At 45.9% G+C, this 25,300-nt stretch overlaps 1 protein-coding gene and 1 long non-coding RNA gene across 4 annotated transcripts in view; one reads left to right on the top strand and one right to left on the bottom strand.

The window, feature by feature from the left end:
* Window positions 1-5,950: 5,950 nt before the first annotated feature.
* LOC147916408 (uncharacterized) lies at window positions 5,951-15,744 on the bottom strand. 2 transcript variants are annotated; one of them, XR_015552892.1, is made up of 4 exons: window positions 15,568-15,744; window positions 7,070-7,181; window positions 6,773-6,834; window positions 5,951-6,029 (listed from the first exon to the last, which is right to left on the bottom strand). It is a non-coding gene; the product is annotated as an uncharacterized LOC147916408 (long non-coding RNA). The 2 variants fall into 2 exon arrangements; XR_015552891.1 differs by lacking the exon at window positions 5,951-6,029 and having other exon boundaries at window positions 6,716-6,834.
* SEL1L3 (SEL1L family member 3) overlaps window positions 14,880-25,300 on the top strand; it is a 97,600-nt gene continuing 87,179 nt past the window's right edge. For both annotated transcript variants that reach the window (XM_014786621.2, XM_014786614.2), the window contains exon 1: window positions 14,880-15,114. In XM_014786621.2, coding sequence (XP_014642107.2) covers window positions 14,950-15,114 — 165 coding nt within the window. In that variant the 5' untranslated portion in view covers window positions 14,880-14,949. The remainder of the gene's footprint in view (window positions 15,115-25,300) is intronic.

The raw sequence follows: 25,300 nt of genomic DNA, 5'->3' as shown, positions 1-25,300 counted from the left end.
TAGACATGTGTATTAGAAGGTCAGGGAGGTTGGGAAGTGTCCTTGAGGAAGTGATGACTAGGCCGATATCTGTTAAATGAGCAGATGAGTTAACTAGGCGAAGTAGGGGGAGAGGAGGAAATGAGAACAGCTTGTGCAAAGGCCCTGTGGTGGGGGAGAGTATAACTTACATGAGGATTAGAATGAAGGTCAATGTGGCAGGAGTGGTGACAGCAAAGTGTGTGGGCAGGCCCTTGTGGGCCCTGAAGGAGCTTTGTACTTATCTTAAGAGCAAAGTTGACACACGGGGAAGAAAGGGGGACAGGAAGGGATCTAATTTCACAGTGTGGGTTGTGGGGCACTGGGGCATACCAGGAAGAGGGTTTTAGAGTTTCTTGTTCTTGCCTCTACACAGTCCCCGGTCAGCAGCTTGACTCAATTACAGGTGTCCCCCGACAGCTGTTAGCTGTCGGGCAGGCTGGTCTCCCAGGCCTAAGTGGATAATAGGGAAGATGCTCAGGGGTGGCAGAGGGACACGCTCCAGTGGTCCGGATCTGCTCTCTCCTCTGTGCACAATGAGCCATTTGGGCAGGAAGCCTGTGCTTGCTGCTCGCAGATCTGAACGTGTTTAGCTGTAACGGTCTGACAGGGAAGCCTGGGTTCAACTTTAATAGAACACAAGGCACCCAACCAACTGGCAGAATCTCTCCCCTGAAAGGTAATGTGTGGCCTTCATGTACTGGGGCTTCAGTTTACAACCGAGATTAAATATAGACAAATTCAAAATATAAATGTTCTTGATTCGATTTATAACGCTAATAATAAAGTACATCATAATAGCATTTTCAAAGTCCAGGTATTCCACATTTGGAGATTCAAAAGATCTGAAAAAATATTTTTGGTTCAAGCTATTGTAATGCATAGCATGACAAAACAACAATAAATCTTGGTGGGGCAGGATTCCGGGCGGGAGGAAGGAAGGGGAAAGGGAACAGTTTCCTGAATGTGGGCTGTGACTGTTGGAGTGCGGGGTTTCTCAGCGCTACTGACTTGTTGGGCTGGGTCATTCTGCGTTTGGCAAGCTATCCTGTGCATTGTATGATGTTTAACAGCATCCGTGGCCTCTGCCCCTTAGATGCCAATAGCACACCACCCCCACTCCCTGTTGTGACAATCAAAAATGTCTCCAGACATTGTCAAATGTCCCTTGGGGGGGCAACTCCCCTAGCTTTTGAAACACTGTAATATAGGATCCATAATTAATAAATCTGGTGTGGAGGGTTTTGTGAAATAAAAACAAAAACTGCCAATAATTTGAAGATTGTTTTACGTAAATTTTTAAAACAATTTTCTACAGAATGTGACTTGAGGTTTTTCAAACTAAGATCAGTTTTCCATCTCAAACTATTTGGACACATAGCACGTGTATGAAAATCACTGCACTCTAGCTTCCCGCGAAACTCCTAAGAGGGGCAGATCTCTTTCTATTCACTGAGGGACATTGAGTTTATGATTCTGCAAGTCAACTTTGAATTTAAAGTCTGAAACACAAAAATGGCTTTGCCGTTTCTTCCTTCTCAAAGGAGCAAAAAAGGAACCCGTTGTTGGCTTTCTGCACTCTTGAGACTTTAAATATTTCTCCCCATCTCAGTTTTGGTGGGAGACAGGAGGGTATTAAAAGCTATAATACAGTCATTTGGATGCTTAACCATAGTCTGGAGGAATTGGGAAAGCTTTATAAAATTCCCCAGGAGAGCGCAGCGCTCTGACAGGGGCCCAACGCCCCCCGTCCTCCACTTGGACAGACACCACGGTCCAGCTGGGGCTGCAGCACCCCAGCGGACTGAGGACGTTTTGGCTCCGGCCTCTTTACCATGCTGTACGTGAGTGACCTTGAAAATTGGCCAGATCTCCTTGGATTGCCACTGTCCTTTTTCTGAAAACGAAAATAAAAGCAGTGGCTGAATCCCTCACTCGAGTGTTGTGAGGTTTAATGAGATCACAGTTGGGGGATCCGGCGGTATTGTTTGAGGAATGTTACTTCTCACTTTGAAGCTGCCAGGGCTTTCTCAGTATTTTGCCTATTTCTTTTTGTTAAATTGGTTAGGCAGGCAGATGTTTCTTTTACATAAGTGGAGAGGCAGGATTTAGAAATATCACAGAAGTACCTGTTAACCACTCTAAATTTAAATCCGGTGAGTTGAGATTAGATGTAAACAAGTTTAAACTTATTTTATGTATATATAAAATATGTAAATTATATAAACATATATACAAAATAAGTTTAAACTCATCTCTCTCTAATATATATAGTTGTTTGCTCTATATATGTAATGTATAAAATAGATTCAAACTATACATGTACATATATAATAGATATAGCAAATATCCTGGGATAGATTCATAATGTGAATAATAATAACATACTACCTAAAATATTAATAATACTATGGCTTACATGATTTGCAAAAGCTTTTGGTATGTTAGATTAGAAGGTATAAGCTATGTCTACTAAAATGTGAATGGAGTTAGAAACACTTAGTTGCTCTGAGTATCAGAAAGCCCGGACAGAAGTCATCTCAGGCAGCGTGTGTGTTTATCTTGGGGAGGAGAATTTATCTACACCCCCTGAAGGAAAATGGAGAGAGGGCTTGTTTTGTTTTGTTTTGTTTTGTTTTGTTTTGTGGTCTGCACTGCCGGAAGTGGGAGGGTGAGGCAGAAAAATGTTGGTCTGTTTATGTTAAGGCTGAAGATTGATCCCTGACTAATATTGAAATTAACTAGCTAAACTTGGGCAGGTCCAAGAGGGAAAGCAAGTAATAAAATAAGACCCATATGTTCAAAACTGGAGAATGATTTTGGAACAGTCCAGTGGCAGCAGTGTGGGACGTCTGTCTTATGGAAGAGGGCGGGAGAAGACCTGTGAGGTTTTCCAATCCTGACACTGGGAAGTGTGTGCCCTGAACAGTAAGACCTTCAGCTGTGTCCAAACTGACCTAACACTCCCACATCTGTGAAGTTTGCAAAGCCCTTGCCCAGCCACATTTCATTCAATCCTCAGAACAACCCTGAGAGTGCCCATCATCATTTTCAACGGATAAAGCTGGCTCATAAGGGTCAAGGGACTTGCTCAAAGGCCCTTGATTGGGAATTGACGGAGAACCAATTCCATCCTACACACCAAGTTGCTTCCCTTTAAAAAAAAAAGATGAAGACAAATTTCCTTTTAAAAAAAGGTAAAATAAAGAGAAAATTGAAAACAGTCAGGATTCCAGGTGGAGTTGCGAATCAGTTGAGTGGTTTTGTTGGCTTTTAAAAAAAGTTTCTTCTCTTCCAACTCACCACCATTCCCTTTTTTATTTTAATTTCCTGCTAGACGCCTTGGGGTAAGGTCATCTTTCATTCTAAAAAGGTAAGAAAACCTGTCTTCCTGTTAATCACCATCTCTCTCCCACACTGAAACTTCCAGTAGGTTAGTTGGCCAAATATCAACATTAGCTGCCGGGTCGATGTGTCACCAGACAATATGTACATGAACAAATGCATCTTGTGGTTTTAATGACTGATCTCTCCAAGGACCAGTCTATCCTTCTATGTGTGTACCTTCCAATTTACTAGTTTTAAGATGCACTAAACAGAAGTCTGTTCCTGTAATTGACCAAGAGGTCTTAACCCACCAAGGCATGAATCTTCCCATGAGAATGTGGACACCCTACTTACTCTGCAACCACACTCACTGAATCTAAGCAGCTGCCACTTTCACTTCTTCTTCTTTTTTTTTAAAATTTTCTCAGTTTTTGTTTGTTTTCGCCCTTCGCTGATTTGACAGACACATTTATACTTTCTGGAGAGATGTTTAAACCACTTGTGTTAAAGGTACTTTTTTTTTCATGGTGTCCTGTCAATAGTACAGTGAGCATACAATTTTAGGAACTCAAAATACGTTTAAACACAACTTAGTAAATGTAATCGCTCATCATTTGGCATTTGACCTTTGTAATTTCATTTTATTTAATGTCATAATTGACGTTCTTGATTTGAAATACTTCCTAACTTTTATTTTTGTCTTGAAGGCAATATATTTTTTTAAATGTATCCCATTTGACTTTCTTATAGTAATATCCTCCCTCAAAATATACTTGATTTCTATAGAAATTCATACCTACATATGTGTCTGCCTGTCTATCTATCTGTTATCATGTATCTATATAAACAAAAACTGCTTCCTCTGGAAGGTGCTAGGACAGATCACCATAGCATTAGCCCCCAGCAGAGGTCTTTCGCTATATGGCCTCTGGGGAGTATCACATGGCATTGCCCCTTCAAAGTGAGACATTTATTTGTCACTCACCAACGCACTCAGCCTTTTATGGAGTAATTTTGCTGCCTCTCCACTTCACTCATATTCGAGAGAGTTAATTATTTAATATGTTTGCAAAGCACATTGGGTTCCCTGGAGGAAGTGTGCCACATAAATATATAAAAATGAATAATTAATTACAGTTTAAGCAGATTACTTGGTGAGTTCTTCCTTAACTGTCCCATTTTTCTAATGAGGTGTTTTGAAGTTACAATCTAGTTTTGGTTTCTCGCCCTTCCTCCTTTCTGGTGCCTTCTCCTTCTTCCTCATCTTCGTTTCCTTCTGTTTAATTCTTTTTCCCTTCTGTCAGTTCTATCGCTGCCTACCATATTGTGGGCACTCAGTCAATCACAATGATTTAGCGCCAGATCTATAGGTAAAAGCCTTCATTAACTTCAACAGGCGTCATAAACTCCTCAGAACTCTAGGGTGAGATTAATAATTAGATCATGGTTCTAATGCGCTGTGAAAATGCGAAGCCAGGCTCATGAAATGCTGAGCACAGCTTGGTGATCAGTGGTTGAGAAAATCCTTGTCTACTGACCCTTTTTCCTTGATCTGTTTCAAGTAAAACAAGAGGTCCCTGATACTCTAAAAATTAATATAAATCAAATCCAATCCCTCCGACAACCTGACTCCTCTCCCGGGCTAGAACAAAACAAGGAAATTGCAATCAAAAAGCACAGTTTGGAGCTTCGTTGGATTCTCTTTGAGGGAACAGCGGACTAATTTAGATCCAGTCTGAAGGAGCGACATAATTGCTTATTGAATGTTGATGTCCAAATCCTAGTTATTCCTTTACCAGAGATTAGAGGAATTAGGGAACAGTTCACGTCCATCCTGCTAAACCTGACCCAGTTTATTTACACTGTAATCTTACTTCAGAGCATGAGAGGTGAAATGAGCTGCTCTTATCAATTAATAGCTGAAGAAAAATTTAGATTTCAAGTTCAACGTAAGAGCTATTTATTCCAAAGCACTACAGAAATGAAGAGGCACTCCCGGTTATGCTGGGGGAGAGGAGGAGGGGGATGGGGAAAATCCTGAAGAGAATTTTGTTCTTTCCCTCTTAAGAGTTTGAATTACTGTGCCAATCTTGGATTTTCCAGTGACCTGTGCTAAAGCCCTGGGGCTAAAGCAGACCTATAATGGATCTATTTCTGAACTGTTCAGCAGTATTGGAGTTTAGAACAGCAATAGTGGTACATGCATCTAATGAGGCCAGTGCTTCCTTCTGAATCCAGGAGGGCACTGGTCACAGCCCTGCATGGCCTCGCAAAGGACAGAGGAGAACAAGGTCTTCCTCGGCCCACTTCCAGAATTCTCCAAGGTAGCCAGGCCTTTCCTGAGCGGACAGAGAAGTTGCTTTAGGGGTACGAGATAAAGGGTCAGCAGAGGACTCTGCCCTTGCCCCCAGGTCTCCCTGCCAACCCCACCCCAGTCCCACATTCCACTATCAGAAATTCACTTCTCTGGGTTAAGGCATTGTTCCACATTCAAATACCTCTGGGAAGTATAACACATTCTCTTTACTAGTCATTAATAATTTAGTGTTTATTCGACAAACATTGTTGTTTGTTGAATTTATTCATAACATGAATTAATCAGAGTCCCGGAGTGACAAGACGTGTTGGAGTCCAACGGTGCCTTTCTACTGTAGCATGACCCCTCTGAACCTCAGCTGGCACACCTAGAAAAACAGGGGGATGGATCAGGAGATCTCCCAAGTCGCTTCCAGTCCCAGCATTGTCTACCTCTAAGACAGCTGTAGGAGTGGGTACAAACCGGGCAGTGGTGATGGAGGGGGAGTGCCTGAGACACAACAGAATGAGCATGGAAATTCATCAGAAGGCTCGGGGTCTTTGATTTGCTTTGTATTAACATGTAGCCTTGGGTCTGGGTTCCAGAGCTCAGCACAGAGCCTGGAACACAGTAGGTACCCAATTACATTGGATTAAAAAGTATAGGAAAAAAGATAATACCTCTATATTAGTTTTCTAGGGCTGCTGGAACAAAGTGCCCAAAACTGGGTGGCTTGAAACAACAGAAATTTATTGTCTCACAGTTCTGGAAGGTAAAAGTCTAAAATCAAGGCACTGGCAAAGCCATGCTCCCTCTGAAGCCTCCGGACAAGGAGCCATGCTCCCGTCCTTGCCTCTTCCAGTTTCTGGTAGCCCCAGGTATTCCTTGGCTCACGGCAGCAAAACTCCAATCTCTGCCTCCATCTTCACATGGCTGTCTTCCCTCTGTGTCTTCACCCTGTCATCCCTCTGAGCATGCCTATGTCGAAATTTCCATCTTCTTGTAAGGACAGCAATCATAGTGGATTAGGGCCCATTCTATGATCTTGTCTTAACTCGATTACATCTGTAAAGACTCTATTTTCAAATAAGGTCATAGTCACAGGGGTTAGGGCTGAGGACACCAACTTACCTTTCCAGAGGACACCATTCAATCCGTAACAACTTCCTCCACAGGATTGTTGAGACAATGAACTGAAACACAGATATGAAATGTCTTGATGATTGGAAAGTGTTTATGCAAATGTAGGATAAGGAACTCAGCTGGGATTTGAGCCTGGCCCTTTCTCCCAACCATTAGGCTATCCACAAAGTTTCAGCAGAAAGACTCTGAAGTCCAATTCAGGGGTGTGAAGACAAATGAGGGGGAAGAGTATAGAAAAGTACGTCAAGGGCACAAAAGACAATGTTCACTACCTTCACAGCTTACCTGGGCCTAGTTCAGGTCCCGAGTGAGTGAGGTGACCTCAAATACTCCATGCTAACCCAGACTTCCCAGAACGGGACCAGCAGGCAAGCGACATCCATTCATCAAGGCCACACTGGAGAGAATAGAAATCACTCTTCAACACTAGTCTTATGTCTTTTATTATCGTAGACTTGGAAGGTCACTTAGTGAAGAAAAGCTTGAATAAGCACCAGTAAGGTGTTAAACATTGTGCTTTTCAGAAGACAAATACAGTTTCTGACCTCCCAGGGCACTGGTTCTAAAAGACACAAGGACAGCCATGTATAGATTTTACGTGTGTTTTTCCTTTCCCTTTTTGGGGGTTAGTACCAGGGAATTACTGCATTCTAGTTGATTAGGAACCACAAATCTAAATTTCAATTCTGGGCTGAATAGTAATTTTTCCTGAAGGTTTGAATAAATCATCCAATCTGCTTCAGTTTCAACTATTTTCAGCATTTCTATTTTAATCATTAATTTTGGCTGCTTAGGACCCCGGAGTCACCGAGCTGGTTTGTGACTTAATTTAGGATGTGAGTGAGGCAGGAGGCAGAAGATGCAGTGAGAACCAAACAGGAAAAAATGGGCTTGAGCTCCAGTCTGAAAGATTTGGGCCAAATGCAAGGGACATTATCTTGTTAGCGACAACTGCAATTTTTTTGTTTGCTCTAGCAAGGCAGACTATAGAACTTGCACAACTGTAATTCTGGTAAAGATAGGAGAGATTCTTAAGTACGGGAGATAGTTTAATTTTCATTCTGATTTGACTGCAAGGAGGTGACTCAGATGAACTATCCATTCAGGTAAATCATAACACCTCAAGACAATAAGAAGTGCATATAATCCATCCTGCTCCCCTTTTTGCTTTGAATGCCAGGAATCTCAAAGGTAACTATACTGTTGAGTTAAAATATTAATATTAGCCTGGGATATTGTTTCAGTTATCTATTGCTGTGAACAAATTACCCCCAAACTTAGTAGCTCAAAATAACAATTCATTTTTATCTTTCATGGTTCAGTGAGTTGACAGCACTCAGCTGGGAAGTTCTTGTTTGGGGACTTGCACACAGTTTCAGTCAGCTTGCGGCTGGGGTGGGAGTCATCGAAAGGCTCAGCTGAGGTAAATGTTCAAGATGGTTTGCTCAGTCACATGTCTGCCAGCTGGGCTGAGTCGGCCAGAACAGCTGGAGGCTGGCTGAGCCTCTCTCTCTCCCTCCACACAGCCAGCTCGGGCTTTCTCACGCCATGCTGGCCGTTGCAGCTCACATGTGGCAGCTGGCTTCCCTTAGATGGAAAACGGGGGAATACTACCTTCCAGGGTTACAATGAGAGATGTGGTTCACGGGTGGGGTCATGCTGCCACGGGTATTTATAAACCTTCCTCAATTTTTCACGGTCTTATAATGGATGTATCTTTCTCTGTGAGCCTTTTTTGGAGGTGGGCAAGTATGAAAAATACAATCATGCGCTGCATAACAACATTTCAGTCAGCAACGGACTGCACAGTACCATATAGCCTAGGTGTGGAGTAGGCTATCCCACCTAGGTTTGTGTATGTATACACTATGATGTTCGCACAACGACGAAATCGCCTAATGACTCGTTTCTCAGGATGTGTTCCCATCGTTAAGCGACGCGTGACTATACCCACAGTGCTTTACTCTTGTCTAGAGCTTGACAATGCCCCCTCACCTATGCGACCTTACCTGGCCTTCAGAACACCACGTAAAGGGGCAGATCAGCGACTTTATCCCCATTTTTACAGATGTGGAGACTGAGGTTCGAGAAGGATTAGTGACCTCCCTAAGGTAGCACAGCTGGGAAGTGGTGGGCTAGGACCTGGACAGGTGTGTCTGATACGGCAATCTGTTCTCAGCACCTGGTGAGGTCCTGACAGAGACCCAAGTCTAGCACCCAGGTGTGACTCCTCCACATGCCGCACAGCACCTGCCTGCCTCTCCATCACCCCCAGTCACAGCGAGAGTTTAGTGCAGGGGTGTGAGCATGAGTCTTGGAGCGAAACTGCCGGAATCCAAACCGGCTCTGTCACTTCCGGGCCGTGTTCCTGGGATCTTTCAAGCGACTCAGTTTCTTCATCTGAAAAATGAGACTGATGCTGCTAAAATGATGCTGCTGATGTCATGAGGGGTAAACGAATTAATGCATCAAAGAAATACTTGATGAGAACTTTAAAAAGAAATCTCTCCAGAAAAGCTGTGAAGATCAGTAGCTATCAAGAGGACCCTGGTCTAGCTTCCCCTTCTCTATGCCTTTCTTGATTTATAAGGACCTTACCAAGCGTCCACACAAGTACAGCTGATCTGGATGTTTCATTTTACTTGATATCGTATATTACTGGTGGACTAAAAGCCCTAAGTCGATGTTAATGCCTGCCTGCGGCTCACAATTTCAGCTGCAGGATGCAGTTATGAAATATTGTCAGGACTTGGAGACACAACCCGTCTTCCCCAAGCTCTCACATGCACTCGTACTCTCTCTTCAATTATTTACACTGACATTCCCTCCCTCAGTGCCCGGGGGCTCTCTCCTCTCACTCTGTGTCCCAAGTGGATCCGCACGTTCACACCCAACTTCTCTCCACTCCGCTCCGCTCCTTCTCCACACACGTTCTCACCACGCGCACCCAAAGATATCCTTCCACCTACAGACACATGGTCCTTGACCTTCTGCGTCCCAGGGCGCCCTCCTTCCTCAGACACTCAGCATACAGATATTTCTGTGCTCACGGAGCCTGAGATGCGGCCCCTCCCATCCCAGGTCCCGCAAGGATGGCAGGGGAAGTTTTTGCAGCCATGCCCAGGGGGGCAGGATGCAGACCTATGTATGAGTGAGGAGGCTCTGCACAGTGGCTGCACCTGCCCAGGGGTGTTCAGCTCACAGAGCTCTTCATCAGTGACCCCAGGGGGCCAGAGAGTGGATTTCCCTGCTGCCCACCCGGACACTGCACGAATAGCCTGCCTGTGATCCAGAGAGCTTATGACAGCTGCTGCTTAAGGGGGCAAGGGCTCCTGACTCGGGAGGAGGCTTGGCTAAGGGGAGCTGCCTGCTTTTTCCTGGCTCAGGGTTGGGGGAGAATCGAGCTGAATATGCACCTATTCAGAAGGGCAAAGAGCCAAAAATAACTAGGAGCAACAGCATTTCATCTGACAGGCCCAGAAATAGAGCTCGTTTCAGAGCATGCCAGGGCTACAGACAGAGTGATTCCGAGACCTTCAGCATTCCCATGGAAATATATGGAAAAACTCCCAGGTTACACAAGCATTTCCATCCCCTCTTCACTACTGCTTCTCAAAGCGAGGGTTCTGTGGCCCACAGGAAGAGAGTCTGCAGAGCCAGAGACTTGAGGCTCAAAAGAGAAGGTCTGGGGACCAGCACACGGGGATGGTATCTGGTGGAATGTCCTAAGGAAGGAAGAAATAGGAAGTAATTGGTCAATATGGAGAATGTGAAACAGAGAGAACAGAGTCAGGAAATGGAATGAGGGAAAGTGAAGCTTAGGCGTCATGAGAAAAATGGAGGTACTGAACATTAATGATGGCACACGTGCAGGATTTAGATAGATCCTGAATGTCATCCTTGGCAGAAAAAAAAAGCCGTGGTTTTTCAATCAGGATGGTATGTTGCCTGACAGCCCTCTTCTCTTCTATTTTTGTTTTCTTCTCTTCTATTTTGATGTAAAAGGCACATGTCACAGTTCATTTGTCTTTATTCCGAATATCTGAAATTGCAGAAAGGGAGGAGGGGGTGGGAGAGGGGAGAAGGCTACAGGATTCCAGAGACCCTGATGGTGGAAAGGCTGTGTCTAATAGGAAGAAGATGGAGGAGATAACAAAGAATGAAAAGGGAAAGAAGGAAGGAAGATAAGAAGGGAGGAAGATAGGAAGGGAGGATAGAAGAAAAAATGAAAAAGAAAGATGATGGAGGCAATTTTATTTAGTGATTATGTCTGAGAATTTTCTGTACAAGGCATGGGGGGAGCACATAGAGCTGATTAAGAAACAATCCCTGCTTTCAAGGAGCTTACAGTCTACCCGAGGAGGAGAACAGGGCAACAAACCAACTACCGTATATAAAGCAGGATTAGCCCATTGCTACATGGGGCTCCAGGCCATGCCTGGTGGGGACAGAGAGAAAAGACCAATTGAGTTTTGACCTGAGGTCATGAGGGAAGGTCCCTAGAGCGGGCGGCATTTGCCTGGTCCCCAGCAGTTTATATAGGAGGGGAGTGGTTAGAAGGAGCATTCCTCACTCCCAGAGTGCCGCCTCCACCCACCTCTTGTAACCCAGAGCTCAGTCGTCTCTGTAGGGGCAGACCTCTTTACCCTACACACCCTTCGTCCCTGGAAACGTGGTTTCCAGTGCCCCAGTAGGGATGGTGCCAGTCTGAAGGTACATTTCTACTGGGCCACAGCAAAAGAGACACAGAAAAATTGGGAGTTTTTCACGAGCAAATTACATTCAGTTTAAAGGACTGTGTTTTATTATAATGTTACGTCCCCCCTTAATTTTCACTGGTAAAAATGCAGTGTCTTTTTAACAAAATAATGTTGATAAAAGATAGTATATCGGGGGTTTTTTGGTTTGCTCTAAATATTTTTACTTGGCAAGTTAATAGTTGGCCAACTGCGTGGGTCCTTGAGATTTTACTCATTTTAAAATCATTTCAGAGTCGGAGATGTCATCTGTGGCCATCGAGGCAGCAGGTTCAGTGAGGTTCTGCCTTTCTCCAGCCTCTTCCCCTCAGGCCTCTGGATGCTGCTCCCGCTGGAGCCTCAATGAGGATGAGTCCACCATCCTCCCTGGAACCCTGCTGCCTTTGTCCTTTTCGGTGTTGAGGTGTGGAGTTGTTCTCCTCTCACTGTCTCCTTAGAGGGGAATGTGATAAACCGACTCACGCTAAAGCAGTAATGAGTGATACCAGATTAATACGGTCCCCGGGGGCCTTCACATTTTAGTGGAGTATTAAAACTTAATTCAAACCAATGAATTGTAATGGCGGAATTTTAAGCCCTTCCACAGGGCAAGGGGAAAGAACGATATTTTTAAATAAAGGCCCTTCTGCTGAAATCAGACCACACCTTTCAAATCACTGACACAAACGGCTGGAGAGGAGGGGGGGCAATAACTGAGTCTGTCTTCTGGATCAAAATGTCACACTCCACTATGAACAGACATCCTGACCTTCTCTTTCTCTGCCCCTCTCCGATAGAGAATTAATCAGTCCGTCCTGCCACCCCCTGCCCCGGGCCGCAGAGCAACCGGAACGTTCCTTGTAGAGAACTAAATTGTGTTTTGGCGTTTTCTGCAAGCTTGCTGCTCCACACTGAACCGATGGTCCTGCCCACCTCTGGATTCCCAGGGCCTCGGGTGGCGCCTGATGGACAGCAGGAGGGCAAGAGAAGATGAATAAGTGAGATACTGGATATACTAGGTTAAAAATAGCCCAGTCTCCTGTGGGGTGCCCCCACACTGACTATAGTTAGGTAAATTCAAACCCTTAAAGCTCACAAGGCTTTGAAAACTCCAATTGCATGAATCCTGATTACAAACCACCTGAGGGAACCATTTGGTTCCCTAAGACCAGCTGAGTCTGTGTGCAATGAAGCAGAGAAACTCTGGCGACAGGCTCAGGAAGACAGGCGGGAAACCCCAGAAATATTGTGAAGCCCCATTCTCCAGAACTGGCCAACAATTTTCCTCCGACGTACATTAGAGAAGTATAGTCTGTACTTTGACCTGACAGAAAAAATATGGACATGATCTGGGATAAAGTCACCAAATCTTTGATCCCCTTGGGCACTTGATAGAATAAATGGTTTTCCACCTCACACAGGAGAATTTTAAGTGCTTTGGGTCTGTGGAAGTGGGACAGGATGGTGGTGACATCTGTCAAACAAAGAAACCTTCAAATGCTTTAGTGTGGTAGCTGCTGGATGAGAGAGGAGCAGAAGTGACTCTCTCCTATAAGCTGGTGGTTCTGGAAATGGGGTCTTTGCACCAGCAGCATCTGCCATCACCTGGGAGCTTGTTAGAAGGGTGGCTTCTCAAGTCCCACCCAGGACTGATCGAATAGGAAATTCCAGCAGGGTTGTCCAGCTATGTGTGTTTTAACAAGCCCTCCCGTGATTCCAATCCGGGCTGAATTCTGAGAACCACTGACATAAGGCATTACCTTGCAGTGAGTGACTCGGGGCCAAGAGCCTGACCCAGGGGCACAGCCATCAAGTGACCTAAAAAAAGTAAGGGATGACTCAGCTGAGGAGCTGAGTGTGGCCAGGCCTGTCCTGAGAGGCTGCGGGCATAGCCACGCACAGGGGATTGCAAAGCTGGTCTAACCCAACCCTGGGCCTGCCATCTTAACCACCAGCTTCTCCCGATGCCTGTTGTGACTTGACCACTGTGGTGGCACCTCCGCAGGGAAAGGGCTGTGTCCTCTCAGATTCCCAATCTATTATTAGTTCCAATCCGCACAAATCCACCAGTGCCAGAGGGAAGCTTTTGCGAACTTTGGAAGACGGGTTAACTGTTTCAGAGCAGCAGCCGCGGGCCCAAGCGTTTGTCTGAGCCGCGAGACACAGCCATTCGCTTCCCAGAGCGCCAGGGCGGGCCGCGAGCGGGGTCCCGCCGTCTGGCCGCGCCCCTCGGCCTGGCGGCAGAACCCGGCTGGGCGAGCAGCCAGTCCCAACCTGCGTCCCTAAAGCCGAGGATGTGCCTGGATTTTTTAAAAAAGCTTTTTGTGCACTTCAAGAGCATCAGTCCTTTCATTTGAGGCTTGAGTACAATTGCACTGGCCTAATTAATTCATTTTCTTTTCGGTCCAAAGCGGAAGCGGGGGCACAAAGATGCAAATCAAATACAAACCCGCTTTGGGCGCCGATACTCTGGACAATTAAAACAAAGAGCGCGGCGGCGGCGGCACCGCACAAAACCCTCGGGAAACATCCAGAACGCGCTGTGAAACAGCCAGCAGGGTGGGGCGCAACCCGGGCTAAAAATGTGTCAGCAGGGAGGCGGCCCCACCCCTGCAGGTGGACAGGTGGAGGTTGGCAGGGGTCAAAATCCATCCTTCAGGACTGGAAGCTGGGCCGCTGAGTGGCGCGACTCCAGGGGGCACAGTCGCCCTGCACCCAGCGGGAATGGCGCCTTCGCCCAAAAAGCAACCAAACAGAAACCCATTGCACCGGCGCGAACTGGGCTGCGCGACCCGGAGAAGGAGTGGGTGGGAGAGGGAGAATGCGGGAGGCAGGAACAGAAGGAGAAGGGGAGGGAGAGGAGGGAGAAAAAGGACAGGGAGAAAAGGGAGAAAGTGAAAAAAAAGAGGGGGTGAGGAAGAGAGGGGTAAGAGAGGAGAAGAGGAGAGAAGGGAAAAGGGAAACGGAGGGAGAGGAGGGGATCGCTGAGAGGACAAGCGCGGAAGGGGGCGGGGGAGGAAAGGAAAGAAAAGGAAAGGGGGGGTCGGGCCAGGAGCGGAGCGAACCGGGCGAGGGGCGGCGGCGGGGGGACGGGACCCGGGTCGCTCCCCACCTGCGTGGGCGCCGGCGGCCCCCAGGGCTGGAAGCTGGGGGCCGGCGGGAGCAGCCGGAGGCGGGCTGGCCAGGGAGGCAGAGGGGAGGGAGGGGACGGGGACTGGGAAGCGGGGAGGAGCTGGCGCTCGGCTGGGGCTGCGGGGGCGGCGACGGCGAGAGCGGCAGTGGTGGCGGCGGCGGGTCCGGCGGCGGCGGCAGGTGGCCCCGCGCGCGGCGGCCGGCCCGGCCGGGGGCGGGCGGGAAGGTGGCGCCTCGGGCGGGGGCCGGTCCCTGCACCAGGTGACCTGTTCCGGCCCGTATCCGGGCGGCCTCGCCATGCAGCGGCGCGGCGCGGGGCTCGGGTGGCCGCGGCAGCAGCAGCGACAACCCCCGCCGCCCGCGGTCGGCGTCCGGGCCGCAGCCATGGCCCCCCCGAGCGGCAGCGTCCCCCCGGGCCTCGGCGGCCGCCCTGCCTGCGCGCTCTTCCTGCTCTGCTACCTGGTGAGCGCCGGACCCTGCTCGGGTCCTCCCCTCCGCGCGGGGCCCGGGGACGCGGGTGGGGGCGGCCGGGGACCTCCGCCACGCGGGGCGGGTGCGGCGCTGCTAGTTTTCTCGCTTCCTCGCCGCTGCGCCCCGGGCGCGCGCGGCGCCTGGGATGGGTACCCGGGTCGCCGAGAGGGGTGCGTGGACCGGACTTGCGGCGCTGCGCTCTCGCTGGCGACCATTCCTCTCCCTCCCAGACTTGCTCCAGACCCTGGTCGGGTTCCCCTCGAGACTCCGTGCTGTCCCCCACTCCACCTGGGAGCCTCGCTACCCCGCGTTCCCTCCCCACCCCGCCGCGCACGGCTCTCCAGCCCCCTCCCTACCCGTCCTGGGCTTCCCTCACAGTCTTCTCGCAGCTGCTTTCATTCCCGTGCCCAACTTCGCCTCTTTCTCGCCGCGAATGCCACCCACCTCGACCCTCCTTTTAGTTTCCACCTAGTCCTCATGGCCCGGACCGTTTTCTGCCAAGGCGCCGGGCCATGAACCTCGCATTTCCAGCGCTCTTCAACTCCTCCGTGGTCACTCCAGCCAAGTTGCGGACGCTGGAAAGAAATCTAGTTCTTTATAACACGCTTACCACCAGAGTGGTGACTTTAGCTGCGTCTTGAACATTGTCATTTCAGAGAATACGTTTGGCTTATGCATGTCGGTTTACAATTTGCACACTTCTTGGCTTCCGTTTTAGTCGTCAACTAAATGGCAGTAACCTATTTTTCAAAACCAACTCTTTTGAAATACCAGAGTAATTTAGACCCTCAGAACAAGGTGGGGAAATATTCCTCAGTTCCTTTGATGGCTTGCTTTCTTCTGCTTTGAATTCTCCTGAATAATAGTAAATTTACAGAAGGCGACACCCTTCGTGTGCAGGCTAAGGTATGTTCCAGGATCCTGCAGAAACCTTGGGTTATCTCGCCATATATTACTGTAAATAAATGAATGGAAAATGCTGAATCATGAAACTGATGTAATAGGAAATTCACAAAATGCTAAAAAGAAAAAAAATTGAGCAGTATCATTGTCCAGAATTCTTTTCATTTATGTGGCATTGTCATTATTCAGAGTCTTTCTTCATTGAAGCTGAAAACTGCTTAGGAGACACTGGCAGGAATTAGAATTTGATTCCAGAGAAATTTACCACCCAGCCCAAGTTTCTTTTGACGCTCTTTACTTCTTGGATGTTTCATTTCTTGAAACACGGGAGTGTAAAAATGCAAATTGTATTTCTGCTTTTGCATCTACCTGTTGAGCAATCTATGCTTTTGCTCATATTTTAAAATTAGCCACTACCAAATTTTGTGGTTGAATTTACTTCATATTTTCATAAGAAGTTGTCAGTTAACATGAATGATTTCTTTTTACCCAAGAGATATTATTATTTAATATTTATGCCACAGGGTTACAGCACACAGGCTCATAAATAAAACTGCCATAACAAATGACAGGGTTTCAGTTTAAATAGATGATCCCCTTCCACAAGGCACTGGTTTACCCACAGAGGCAGAAATTATGTAGCAGAGCAGAGTGTGAAACATTAATTTACAGGTGGTCTGGAAAGTTCCACATGGAAATCTCAAGACCTTGCAAGGAGAGACCACTTTTTGACAGTTCCAAGAAATCACAGTCACGAGAGCCAAGCCTAAAGGCCTAGTGGTCTGTGGGAACAGAGACAGATGATGGAGTGAGTGTAAAAGTTCTGTATGGACCAAGTGGGATTTAAGAGATCACAGAGAGGGGGACAGTGATGCTCTGGGTAGACCAGAGTGAGACAGTGAAGTGGGGAGGTAGGGGTCTGAAAAGATTATAGAAAATACTGTAATGTGGAAAATAACGAGAGCGTGTATGAATGTCTTGGCAGACAGGGCAGGAATGGATTGGGAACTCTTTTGGAGAGGAAATGTCAGTGCTTCTTGACTATGTGTTCTTCCTTCAGATGAGCTTCAGAGAGGCCCCTGTAAAGGAAAGACTTTGATAAACAAGAAGGCTGTTTTGCAACTGAGTGAGAAGGTTTTGCCAAACCCAAGAAAGCTAAAGTGAGGCTGGGAAGGTGGGCTGTGCCTTTTGTTCTAAAGGTCTAGCCATTTGCTAGGGATTTTGTTCTAGAGGGATGTGCTACCTGAGATCCTGCTGAAAGGTAAGGTTTCTTCGCCTTGGAGAAGTTCAGTGTGCAAAGTGGGGAAAATGTAAACATCTGCATGAAACATATGACAAACATGAGACAACTGAAAAAAAATGCACAATTGTGTGCATTCTGCTCATCAAGGACTACTTCCTAGAGGAGGTGATTGGTAAGGGAAGGAGGGTGGGCACTTGGAGGGTAGAGGTGGAGCCAAATAGTTAGGCAGGATCTCAGGAATATGTAGACTCTAGTGGGAGGAATCTATCCCATAATTTGAAAGCCTAAATAATAGTAATAATAATGGTTTGCATTGTGCTAAGTCATTTATATGTATTATCCAATATTAATCTTCACAACAACCTTGTGAGATAGGAGCTATTGTGAGTCCCATTCAGATGAGGTAACTAAGGCTCAGACAGGTTAAGTAAGCTGCCCCGGGCCACACAGGTAGTCCGAGATTGAAACCCAAATCTGTCTACTTCCAGAGCCTCAGTTCTTAGCCATGCTAGCTTATTGCCTTCTGGATTTTGCTGCTTGTAACCCATTCCCCTCATGCGTAGATGTATGGGCCATTAGCAGAGCTCTCACAATTAGCAGCTACTGTGCAATTGGCCAGGATGTGAGGTCATATCTAAAGTAGCCTAAAATATACAAAGCAGGAAGCATAGGCCACAGAATAGAAGCAGGATGTTAAAGAGAAAAAAAAAAGGTAAAACCAAAAGATATATTTGCCATCTGCGATGGAGAGGTAAAGGATTGAATCTTGGTATGGTCCAGAGGCAGCTGGCAGAGGTTAGCACTTGAGTTTGTATGAACGTGTGTCCAAGTGCAGGGCCAGTGTGTCTTGGAATGCATTCCAAAGCCAAATTGTCCGTGATTTGGGAACTGATTCCCATTTTGTGTTATTCCCACCTATTTGCTTGTTCACAAGGGCTGGAGGTTGAGAACGGCTTTCTGAACAGATGTCTTTAAGCCCCTGCCCTCATAGGAAGCATGCTCCCTGAGCCAGGGTCCGGAGGCGATGGGCCCCTGCCTTCTCCATTGGCTGGGACGGAGTAACCTTCAGGAGCAGCCCAAGAACAGTACTGTGACTGTAGCTAGGATACTGCCAAAGCATGAATAATTGTGACGAGGCCTGAAAGATAAGTCACGGAACGATGCCAGGCAGATTTCTGAAAAGATGATCCCTGGTTCCAGCAGCTGCCAGAAAATTCTGAGGTCACCAAAGGTCAAGATGCAGAAAGCCTTCTCAGAGAGGGTGAGGGCCTTGAAAGCAAGAGGTAACGAACTCGCTTCCCCTGAGGTCACTGGCGCTGAGTGGTGTGGTCCGCCCAGGACTTGATCTGTCCAGTAGACCCCCTTGTTGTTCTCTTACCTCATTAACTCTTACCTTCCTCTGGACTTGGCTAGAACAGCCCGAGGCTGCTCCAGCCCCATCTGTGACAATGGCACTTGTACAAGGCAGTTCTGTCCATTCCGAACTCTGGTCTCGAATGTATAATTTTTCTTAAATGAGAAAACAGATCTCACAATGGCAAGTATTGATGTCAGCTGTAGAGCTGAAATATTCCGAGTGGACATTTGTTCTTGTTAGACAACCAAAGGACAGACAAATAAGAGGACATATGCTGCAGAGACGTATGTGGGGATTGTTAGCAGACAGTGGCTGCGACCCAGTCTTGTACTGAATTCTCCGTAAGTGGCCACACACCATTGGTTATCCCTCTAGCAGTATTCTTTAATTCTTTACTCTGTCTACCATAGGACCTAGTAAGATCAAAACAAGGTACAGAGACCCTCAATTATCCAGCTTGTGCAAGAGTAAGCGATTATGGGTATTTGAAATACAGAGATCATGCTCAAACTTCACATCAGCCAATAGCTTTCACATCCATCCTGATCGGAGCTCCTAAAATCTCCTAAGAGATGGTGTTTGCCTCTTGCCCTCTATTCCTTTTGGCTCAAGTGTAGGAGGCATGAATTGGCTGAAAGGAAGCAGCTGGAGGAAAGGTAGAAGAGAAGACATAGGAAGCCAGGCAGTTCACGGAGAAGATGGATGGACTCCAGGAGACCATAAATAGCCTCAAGTGAGTTCAGTTACCCTGTTTATTGGCTCATCCCAATCCCCTGAGAAAGGACTCGAGGGGCAGGAGGGCCATGCAGCGTGTGAGGGATTGCTGAGGAGATTCTGCTTCGCTCGCTCTTATTTGTCTCCCATCCTCACCCAAGGAAAGGTTTCATCGAGCTGCGGCTCAGCGTGGTGTGTGTGTTTGTGGGTAAGATAATATCTGCCCTCCCCAGATGCAAGGCTACCTCATGGAATTTTAGCTGCCTCCCACTTTCAAGATGAGGGTGAGCAGAGTCCCAAGATACCCTCACCTGTAGCCAGAAAGTGGTGACAGGTGTAGAGGTAAGTGGGTGAGTTGAGGGCATCACTTTGGGTGTTTCTGGAAGGCAAGGGGCACACCACCATTGACTTTGGAGTCAGCTGTTATGGATTTGAATTTTGGTTCTGCTTTTTAGTAGCTGGTTGACCTTGGACAGGTTACTTACTGTCTGTGAATTGGTTCCGTTTCATCAGCTGGAATGTTGTGTCCCTTACAGGGCTGTTGCGAGGATTAGGTTTGAAGTAAAAAGTTCTGTGAAGTTCTTTGTGAGAGGATGAGGTTAGAAGTGAGTGAGAAGACTTACCACACCTGTCCCAATGCCCAGCGCACAGTAGGTACTCAATAAAATAAAACCAAAACAAACCTTGCTGACCACATGTGATTTGAGTTAGAAAGAAATAGCATATCGAATAGTATTAAATGGGGGAAGAGGATCCAACACAACTAGTAGTGTAATCATTATTATTCTCTAGCCAGCTCTCAGATTTGGGAAGGCGTACTGGTCGACTGGGAAATGTTTCCCAAGGCACATCTTGATTTTGAAGTCCATGTTGACATCATCGCCCATTCTGCTTAATTGCTTGCTTTGTTGACATAAACAGAATTTTTGCTTATTTCTAGTCAGCAGAAATTGGAAAAGTAGGCCTTTTAAGCCAATACAGTTACCTTTTTGACCTATGGAAAGTTTGATCCAGCCAGCTGAGCGGAGAGAAAGCACTCATGAGCCAAGGTTTTCTTAGGCGACTAATGGGGCAGAATGGGCAAGAATGAGAAAGACAGTCAGTTATTGTTTGCATATGTGACATACCCACATACACGTGTAAGTGTAAATGAACTTCCCATAGCGAGACGTGAATGATTAAGACTTTCCTTAAATAACAAGTGGATCATACAGAGAAAAGAGCCACGTTTTCTCAGCTCTTTGGTACAAGGGAGGGTTGTTTGAATAGAGTTTCTTTCTGTTGATTTTGTTTAAGGGAATCAGATGCAATCATCCTAAAAGAAGTTTGGGCGGTATTGATAGATTTTTTTTTTCCATCAAGAAGATACATAAATTCATCTATTTCTCAATTCCCAGGCTGAAGTGAATGCATTTAGATCTCCAATTTGGGGTCTGTTATGATGAACACACATTGACTGACCCATTTCTTTCTTTTTTTAAAAAAATTACAATACATACACAATTACCCAAAGACAAAGGAGTCTATGTTTTGTGACAGTGTGTGATGTTGTCAGGTTTGACTCTGATTAGGGCTTACTTCTGGTATGAACAGATGTTTGGGGACTCAGGCATCTTTCAGAGCCCAGCTCCATTGTGTGCAGAGCAGATCAGTAGCTTCCCAAGTGAAGCATCTATGTGGCTGCCTAAATGGCATAATTTGAAGGGCACAGACATGCTCCCTACACCCAAGATATCTTGCTTACAGCTGCAGTACATTTGGGCTCTGCTTTTAAGGCATTATTTCCAACAGGGTGGCATAGAAATGCAGATATGTGACGCTACCACAGTATTTTTTCATTATCACATTAACGTGGATGAACTTGCCGGATGAATGGGAGTCCAACAGAGGGTAGAGGGATAGGAAATTTTAAAAATTTAATTTGTACTTTTGGTGCGGAGAATTGGAAAAGTTCTGGAATGTAGGGCTAATGCCTGAAAGGTCTGGAGGGACTGGATAGCTGGGAGAAGTTCACTCTAGGCGGGTATCAGATCGTGACCTCACGGTCCCTCAGGTCAGCTCTGATGCCCAGGCACCCAGTGAGATGCCAGAGGCTCTTTGGAAGAGAAGTGGCAAGGGCCCCTCTCACAAAAGAACTTGTGAATGTCAGGAAAGGGTGATGGGGACTCAAGATTGGATCAAGCCCTTCGGTTTATATGCAGGTACCCCCAAGGTGTGGAGCAGTGACCTGGGATGGACCACCGAGGCACCTGGCAGAAATGCCCGTGCCCACCCAGTACTTTATTTCAACAAGAAACACTTAGCAAAATCGTACTGTGTGCCAAGCTGTATCTTAGAAGCAGAGACATAACAGTGAATAAGACATGGACTCTGACCTTATAGTTTCTTAACAAAGAAAGGTTTGGGTAATTTTTAGCTTATATTAATGCAACCTGGCATGTGGAAATACCTATGAAGGTTGGACACGTGTCATGCCTGTAGCTGGAACTCTTCAAGTTAATTGCCTTATTTTCCTGGCAGGAAACAGCTCATAACCACACACATGACTTGAGCCAGGAAATCAGCTTCAGCTTAATCAATATTTAGAGTGTGATGTGTTGCTAATCGGTGTTGGTTTTGTACATAACAGAGGTGGCCACAACTCGTGGTGTAGCAGGTGCCCACTGGGTCTGTTCCAACCCACAAGATGCCAGTTTCCTATACTGCATAGGTGCCCAAAAGACTGAAGATGGTTAAGGCCTTCTTTAGGGATTTAGATCATACTCCTAAAGCTACATACGGTGATTTTGAGATCTCCTTGGGGCCAGCACACCCCCATCATATTAAGAAAACAGTGCTCTGTCCCTGAAGTTGCTCTTGTCTTGTACCCTAGCTGTCACTCATGCTCCTCCCCCTTCTCAAATAATCTTTCTCAATCCATGAAATTATATCTCTTTGCCCAGCCTGGCTCCAACTTCTTATCCTACTTAAACCTTTACTGAAAGAAACAATAGCAAGATGTCAACACCGCCACCAGGGAACTTTTGCAAAATAACAGATCAAGCCCCATCAACTACACATATATGAAATTATGCCTAATTGGGTTATTACTTTCATTTCTCCTGTATGATAATTCCTTTAAAAAGCATATCTTCTGTCACTTGGTGTTCTTCAAAACTATCTAGAATAAAACTTTGATAATCTAGAACAATGGTCAGAAAACTGTCCCATGGGTCAATCCAGCCAGCTGCCTGTTTTTGTAAACAAAGTTGTACTGGACCACACGCATGCTCGCTCACTTACGAGTTGTCTATGGCTGTTTTCTCGATACCACGGCAGAGTTGAGTTGTTGTGATGGACATCGAGTGGCCTAAAAACCTAGAATATTTATCATATGGTCCTTTACCATATGGTCAGGAAAAGTCTGCTGACCTCAAATCTAGAATAGCACCATCCAGTAGAAATATAATGTGAGCCACAAAAGCGAGTCACATGTGTAATTTCAAACCTTCTACTAGTCACATTAAAAAAGTGAACACAAACAGGAAATTAATTTCAGTAATATATTTAATTGACTATATCCTAATATTATCACTTCAACATGTAATCCTCTAAAAATTATTAATGGGATCGTTTACCTCCTTTTTTTATATTTAATCTTTGAAATCCAGAATCTATTTTACATTTACAGCACCTCTTAATTTGGACCAGCCATATGGTGAGTGTTTAATGTGACTTGTGGCCACCACATGAGACAGCATACATCTAGAACCTATAGATTTTGGATTGCTTTTGTTTCATTTGAGACTTTGAAGCAGATGAAAATAAAATAATCTTCATACGAGTATATGGAGATTTCCTTTAAAACAGAATTTCAAGAGAGAGTACATGTCAGGTGTCCAGTACCTTCTTCATTCTCATCTGTCATCACCAGTGATGAGCCTGAGGTCTGGAAAGTCATGGATCATCAAGCAAAACTGAAACCATGTGCAGCACGCTGTGCTTATTAGCATGGAAAAGTGGGCTGGTGCATTTTTAGCAATAAGATGTAAAATAATGAACATTATTATTAATTGTAGTTTGTGGTGAAATATAGTGAAATCAAATAGCTTTTCCCTCTGCATTCTATTTAAAAGAGGTTTTCACTGGAGTTCCTAGCGTCAGCAATAAAAACATGATAAAATCAAAGTGGGAAGACTGGGCCTCAGTGAGGTTTTAAGGTACACACGTGAAGAATGAGGAAGAGGTGTCAAGTCATTCTTTGAAAAAGAACACAATGTGATATTTGGTATACCACAGCATGTCCTGGACTCTGCTCCCCATCATCTCACTAAATAAGCAAATATCTCCTTCCGGTGGAATTGAGGAAGGGTGGCACTGGGGGCATTTGGAATGAGGAGGGCTGGCCACCCATTGGCTGCTGTTCTGGTCCAGCTTCCATCAGCACCAGCCATCTCTGGCTTTGGCTGAACTCTGTTGTGGGCTTAACAGCTTGATTTCCATCTTGAGAAGGGGGCCACATCTTGGCACATCTCGCTGCATGAATAAACCACCGCTTGTGGACAGATGCCGGATGTATCTCTATTCGTAGGAAAGCAGAATTCAGCGTGGAGTGGCCAGACAGCCGTGAAATGGCAACTCTTTAGTCTTGCTCTTGTGTCTATGGGGTGGGAGGGGGGTGAAGAAAAGGAGCCGGGTTTCTGGGCTTGCCTCTGCAAAGCCACCAGCTGGGTAATGTCAGAGGACGTCACCTCTCTGTTGCCATCTCCTCTTCCGGAAAATGGGCTGGGCCGGCTTGTCACCAAGGGCTCATTCCCTCTAACGTTCTCTACTTCTAATTATAAGATTATTTTTATATTTGTTTCCCCCCTGTAATTTGGAAGTATAAATGAGAACGTAAAACAATTAAACCTCTCCCTGCAGGGATGGACAGATTGGACTGTGCCCTGCTCTTGACATGTTGCTTCCCACGTGTCTCCCGTGACTAATCAAAAGGAATGGCCAGCCCTTCTCCTAATCTCCCTCTGCCATTGGGAGAAGCTACATTTTCCATTTTCGTCTTTTAGGACTGTTGCTTTTCTCCCCTCCCCTCACTTTTTTTCCCCAATATTCATGTAGTAGAAAATTCAAAAGATGAGTAAGGATACACAGTACTGATCTCTCTTACCTTGTCTTCTGGTCCCCTCATCCTTCTCCATGCAAGCAACCAGTGCTGTGTGCATTCAAGCAAATATGTCTATATTTTTTCCTTTTTAAAATCCAAATGGTACTTTTGAACCTTGCTTTAAAAAACCCCAAAACTCAACCTTTGGAGATCATTTCATTATTTGTACATGAAGCTCTTCCTCATTTTAATAGCTGTGTAGTACTCCAGGAGGGATGCACTGTAATTTATTGAACCAGCCCTCTCTTGACGGACATTTAGGTTTTCCATCTTTCACTATTATACAAACAGTGCTGCAGTGAAAAGCTGTACATACATGATTTTGCATAAATTTGAGTGTATTTGTAGGATAAAACCCTAGAAGAGGAATTGTTGGGCCAGAGGGTGGGTGCCTTTATACTTTTGATAGATATTGCCCGATTGCCCTCCATAGAGATCACTCCTATCAGCAGTACATAAGAGGGCGTACTTGCCTATACTCTGGCCAGTACAACGTGTTATTGGGCTCTTTAGTCTATTAGATTAGTGAATCTAATAGGTTAAAAATGGTATCTCAGTGTAGTTTCAATTTGCGTTTCTCTTACTATGAGTAAGAATTTGCAATGAACTATGTTGTTTGTTTGTTTTTCTTGATTGTCAGCTTTGTTTCTGATTGACAGGGCTTTAAAATGGAAACACCATCCCCTTTTACAGAAAACGTCATTGATTCTTTACTGTCAGTGTAATACAAGTCCACATTCCTTGGGCTGGGATTCAGTGTCCTCCAGAGCCAGCACCCTGCCTTTCCTTTCAACCTCATCCCCGTGTCCTTCTGTGT

Source organism: Ceratotherium simum, chromosome 8 (assembly GCF_057802395.1).
Source record: "Ceratotherium simum simum isolate JZ-2026a chromosome 8, ASM5780239v1, whole genome shotgun sequence".
NCBI classification, from domain to species: domain Eukaryota; kingdom Metazoa; phylum Chordata; class Mammalia; order Perissodactyla; family Rhinocerotidae; genus Ceratotherium; species Ceratotherium simum.
The sequence above is the reverse complement of the archived record's forward strand: the minus strand, read 5'-3'. Positions and strand labels throughout refer to the sequence as shown.